General features: G+C 37.3%; 1 protein-coding gene across 1 annotated transcript in view; it reads left to right on the plus strand.

The window, feature by feature from the left end:
• LOC100533395 (glutamate receptor 2) overlaps positions 1 to 1,235 on the plus strand; it is a gene marked incomplete in the record, with an annotated part of 156,880 nt that overhangs the window by 48,818 nt on the left and 106,827 nt on the right. Inside the window, 1 exon segment of the mRNA NM_001204680.1 lies at positions 883 to 891. Within this exon segment, the coding sequence (NP_001191609.1) occupies positions 883 to 891 (9 nt within the window).

The following is a 1,235-nucleotide window of genomic DNA, read 5'->3' on the forward strand; positions in this document are numbered from 1 at the left end:
ACACACACACACACACGCATACATACACACACACACACACACGCATACATACACACACACACTCTCACACACACACTCACACACATACACACAAACAAACAAAACACACACACTCACACACATACACACTCATTCTCTCTCTCATCCTCTCTTTCACTCATCCTCTCTTTCACTCATCCTCTCTTTCACTCATCCTCTCTTTCACACGTTTCTATTCACATACACACATTATAATACCAGGCTTACATTTAAGGATATAATAAATCGAAACTCACTGTAAACAATAACAGTGCTTTAAGCTAGATACTTAATCAGTAACATGAATGTAATCCTATGATATTCTGTTATCGCATGTTTTAAAGGTGATAGGAATACCTATATTACAAGAAGATTTTAGTTTTAGTAGAGGTCTTACGGCGCTCACAACTGCATAATGTACAAGAAGATTAAGATGGTTGAAGTTAAATGGATGATAGTAAGAATGATCTTCTATATCTCTCTTTGTTACAGATCAGAAGTTATTTACTTCTTACTGACAAAACATGATTGGTCGGAACAAAGGATGCTGGTTGGCCAAAAAGATGAATTTGATTTTCCTATTTCAAGCGATTTTGTATGATTTATCGCGAAATGAGGGAATATGAACTTGTATGGAGTGCTATCCGTTTTAATCGATTCAGATTTACTTTGGTATTGAGATCTTGTATACGTAGTGTCCGGCCCAATAAAGATAGATAAATAGAACGTGTGTGTGTGTGTGTGTGTGTGTGTGTGTGTGTGTGTGTGTGTGTGTGTGTGTGAGAGAGAGAGAGAGAGAGAGAGAGAGAGAAAGAATGTTTAGTATGGCCGGATACACACTCTCACAAATCTATCCCACATTGTCATAATCTGTCAAAGACAAGATCTTTTAATTGGATATTGCTACTCCTTACGTTTTCAACGAAGTTCAGAAATCAAGAGCAAAGGCGAAGAGGTCTTGAATTTTCACAAAATCTTGTGATTAATTTTACATCTGCTAATTAATATGCTTATGGTAATCGTTGGGGTTTCATTGACGTAAGCTTAGCAATGACGTGCGGATAGAGCGATTTGTAGGGAGAAAATGGCCAAGGCAAGAGATATAAAAAAAGAAAGAAAGAAAGAAAGAAAGAAAGAAAGAGTGAGTGAGTGAGAGTAGAGAAGAGAAGAGAGAGTGAGAGAGAAAGAGAGAAAGAGAGTGAGTGAGAGAGAGAAGG

The sequence above is a fragment of the Aplysia californica genome, unplaced genomic scaffold (genome assembly GCF_000002075.1).
Source record: "Aplysia californica isolate F4 #8 unplaced genomic scaffold, AplCal3.0 scaffold00077, whole genome shotgun sequence".
Taxonomy (NCBI): domain Eukaryota; kingdom Metazoa; phylum Mollusca; class Gastropoda; order Aplysiida; family Aplysiidae; genus Aplysia; species Aplysia californica.